A 4,074-nucleotide genomic window follows, 5' to 3' on the forward strand; every position below is an offset into this window, starting at 1 on the left:
TATTCTCCTTTGAACTGATTGGAGACCACACTTCTTGGGCGTTAGTGGAATTGGAGTGAAGAAAAGTGTTCCCAAGTACTTCTGATCTTTATGATTATGAATTTCACCACACTAAAGTATGCTCTCTTGTTCTTAAATTCTAAAATTTACATAGTGTATGTTATCGATTGCGAATGAAGTAGATCTGTTTATTTTTCTGCTGCGTATGTTTTGTATGAGATACAAAACATGTTTTTTCAACACTAGTCTGTTAGGCATGCTTAGAAACTAAGAGATGGTGAAGAGAGGTGTTTATGATGATATTCAGAAAATATTTATGAGATGAGATTTCATGTTTTGGTATTATAATGCATGAAAGAAATGGAATGGCACAATACAGGCTTGTTAATGAATATGCAGGCAAATGCTTTGAAAATGCAAGATTATAGAAATAAGTGATAAATGTAAAATCCATGCATATCAATATCTTATTTTTCCAAGGACACATCCTGCTCTAGACAGATCTTTTCCTTTTCCATTGAGGTACATTTCCCATTAACATAAGCTAGAACATCTTGAGCAGACCACCGGGTTGTGGCAGTAACATAAACAGAGAGCAATCTTAGAGGTGTCTTCATATCTTGTCTTGGATGCTAGATCCATCTAATTTTATGATCTTGAGCAGAAATTCAACAGACATAATTGACTGATTTTTCTTTTAAGACGTGACCGAGCCAATATGGTTGCCTATGTACCTCCACTAGGAAGGATCAGGTCATCACATAGTTCAACTGATTTTTGATTGCCTTAATTTTAGCCTAGACCGCCCTTTCAGGTTTTCAATTTAGCAGGCTCTCTCACACTCTTTATTTTGCTCTCCTTTTGTGTAGACCACCCTTTCGGGTTCTTAGCCTACCTATGGAAGTACGAACAGAAGTACGATATGCATACAAAGCAAACGACAAGTACTCGTGCTAGTTCTTGTATGTGTCTGTCATCTTTACCAAGATTTTTTTTATGTTCTTGTTAGAGGCTTCCACTGCACTGTTCATCTAAGGGCAATAGGGAACCAAATTCCTGTGCTTGATTTTGAATTGTTGGCAGAGTTGCTGGATCATTTTTCCATTTAGGTTCACCCCATTATCTGTAATGAGCTCTCCTAGCACACCGTAGCAGCAAATAATGTTGTGTTTCAAGAACCGAGCTACCACTACTTGAGTGACACTTTTGAATGAAGCGACTTCCACCCACTTTATAAAATAATCAATGGCCACTAAGATGTGCTCATGCCATTTGAAGCTTTCGGAATCACAAGTCCGATGATAGCCATACCCTAGGTTGAGAAGGGCAATAGTGCTGCTAAAGAGTGCAAAGGCTGAAGAGGGGCGTTCTTCCTGTCTTGATAGGCTTGGCAATGGTGGCATGTCCTTACATGTTTAATGTACTCACTTTCTATGGTGAGCCAATAGTAACTGGCTCTCTTAATCTTGCGGGCCAACTGGGGTCCATTGGCATGGGCTCCAAGTAAGCCTTCATGCATTTCTTCCACTAGATGATTAGCCTCAGAGGCATCTACGCATTGGAGCAAGGTAGAATCTGTTGGAAAAACACATGGAAAATACAAGTTTGTATCTCATTCAAAACATGCGCAGCGAAAAATTAATGGATCTACTTCATTCATAATTGATAATACTTACTACGTAAGGCACTAGCTCCAATGGGTCTTGGGCTTTTCTGTCAACTCTGGAAAAGTTCAAAGTTACCATTAACTATATTTAATACCACTATATAAATATATTTGCACTCTAGGCCTTATATATAAATTATATCCCAAGACTTTATTGTACATGCAACCTCTTCATAAAATATTCATAATAATACAAAGTCATGGATATAGACTGCTACTTTGAAGATTACTACATCTTAATCCTTGAGTATCTAGTTTAATCCTTTAAGTTATTTATCATATATTTATGAAATCCAAGTCCATAAATATATACTTTAGTAACTCCATACTAAAGTGGTTGGGCCCAACTCTCTGAATAACCAAACCGATTAAACTTATCTCAAGTGAATATTTTGTATCTCCGTTAAGAGACTATGAATTTCATCTTGCGAATATATGTTCCATCAACACTAAATGTGGCTGCCTAACATACTGAGGTTTTGATTGTGACTTTTAGATCTCACTCCTGATATATCAAAGCAACCTACACCTCATGATCAAGTCCATTATTCTTTCAGGATTAAAAGTTCATGTAAATAAAAGTCATGAGTTTATTATTCATTTGACAGTCGTTAGGAGAATAATAAATCTCACAGCGGTCCAATTCAATATGTCTTAACTCTTAAAACATATCAACATACCAACTAGAAATCTTCATTTCCATGATCAAGAAAAATCATCTTAGTTGATATGCTATAGTCTTCGCAGATGAAACGCCCAATTCCATCACCGACTACGAACTACATTTTGAGTTTACAAGGAACTTCTGATTTACATCTTCTGTGACTAAATCACATACAATGCATCTCATGGACTAAGATAATATCCCATTAGTTCATTTATAAATAGTCTCATATAATTAAACAATTTAATTATATATGACATGCCAATAAATTGGATTTTAGGACATAAATCCCAACAGAATCGTGGTTCCTTTTGTATAGGACTTCTCCACTCAGAAAAAATTGGCAAGCCAGGCGCCGGATAAACTTTTTTTCATTGTCCATTGCACTGGACGGGTATTCATTGTTCTTGATATAAGCCTTGATATCATGGTACCATGGCACCATGGCTTTTCGTCAGCTTTGACTTCAACACGTATTTATTCTTCGATGTTCATGCAATAGGCTGGAATGCCATAGACTTCTATGCGCAATTGTCGCATATCATCTCCTTCTGACAACTTAACCATGCTAGCCAAGGTAGCCAAGGCAATTTCAACCTAGTTGTGTGCCTAGGGCAAATAGGGAAATTTGATGTTCTAGAATTTCATAATCAAGCAGTTGACGCATTTCTGATACGGAATCAACTTGGTGTCTCGGACTTGCCATTTTCCATCGATTTGGGAGATGATCAACAAGGAATCTCCAAAGATGCTCAAGTTGTAAGCGCCGAACTCTAGGGCCACTTGCAAGCTAACTATGCATGCTTCGTATTTTGTGACGTTGTTGGTGCAATCAAAATTAGCTTGACTAAAACAAGGATTTTCTAGCCCTTGGGGGAAACTAACTACTCCCACTCCATTTCCAGTGGAATTGGTGGCTCCATCAAAATAAAGCTTCGAACGCCATGGTTCCACACTGCTTGGTTTTGGCTCTAGTGCTATGACATCCTCATCTGGGAAGAGGGATTTTGAAAGTTCTGGATCATTCAGCAGTTGGTCCGCTAGGTAATTGGCTATGGCCTGGCCCTTAATGGCCTTTCTTATCACAAACACAATGTCAAACTCGGAGAGCAACATTTTCCAATGGGAGATCTTCCCTGTAAGGGCTGGCTTTTCAAAGATGTACTTAATGGGATTCGTGCAGGAAATGAGCCACATGGTGTAGTAGAGCATATACTGCCACAACTTGCGTGACACCCACGCTAGGGCGCAACACGTCTTTTCAATGGCAATGTAGTTGATCTCACAACTAGTGAACTTCTTGCTTAAGTAGTAAATCGCCCTTTCTTATTGGCCAAGCTTAGCCGATTGGCCTAACATGCAGCCTATGGAGGTTTCTTGTACTGCTAGGTAGAGGATCAATGGATATAATGGTGTTGGGGAAACCAGAACAGGAGGGTTCAACAAATACTGCTTGATCTTGTTGAAAGTTAATTGGCAGTCAATTGTCCATTCTATCTTTGTGTCTTTCTTCAAGAGCCTAAACAACGGATCACATGTGGCAGTCAATTGCGCTATGAAGCGAGCTATGTAATTGACTTTGCCTAAGAAGCTGTGAATCTGTTTCTCGGTTTGCGATGTTTACATATCCTAGATGGCTTGGACTTTTGCTAGGTCCACTTCAATTTCTCTTTGGCTGACTATGAAGCCGAGCAATTTCCCTGAACTAGCTCTAAAGACGCACTTGTTAGGGTTCAGTCTCAAT

At 38.7% G+C, this 4,074-nt stretch overlaps 1 protein-coding gene across 1 annotated transcript; it reads right to left on the bottom strand.

Moving 5' to 3' along the window:
• Nucleotides 1-2,966: 2,966 nt before the first annotated feature.
• LOC142620334 (uncharacterized) lies at nt 2,967-3,527 on the bottom strand. Its single transcript, XM_075793720.1, has one exon. It carries the CDS (start codon nt 3,525-3,527, stop codon nt 2,967-2,969), a length of 561 nt encoding a protein of 186 aa, XP_075649835.1.
• Nucleotides 3,528-4,074: the final 547 nt, after the last annotated feature.

Source organism: Castanea sativa, chromosome 12 (genome assembly GCF_040712315.1).
Source record: "Castanea sativa cultivar Marrone di Chiusa Pesio chromosome 12, ASM4071231v1".
Classification (NCBI taxonomy): Eukaryota; Viridiplantae; Streptophyta; class Magnoliopsida; order Fagales; family Fagaceae; genus Castanea; species Castanea sativa.

Bases quoted from the DNA above. Each gene is read 5' to 3' on its own strand.
- LOC142620334 (XM_075793720.1), bottom strand. From the start codon at position 3,527: ATGTGGCTCATTTCCTGCACGAATCCCATTAAGTACATCTTTGAAAAG.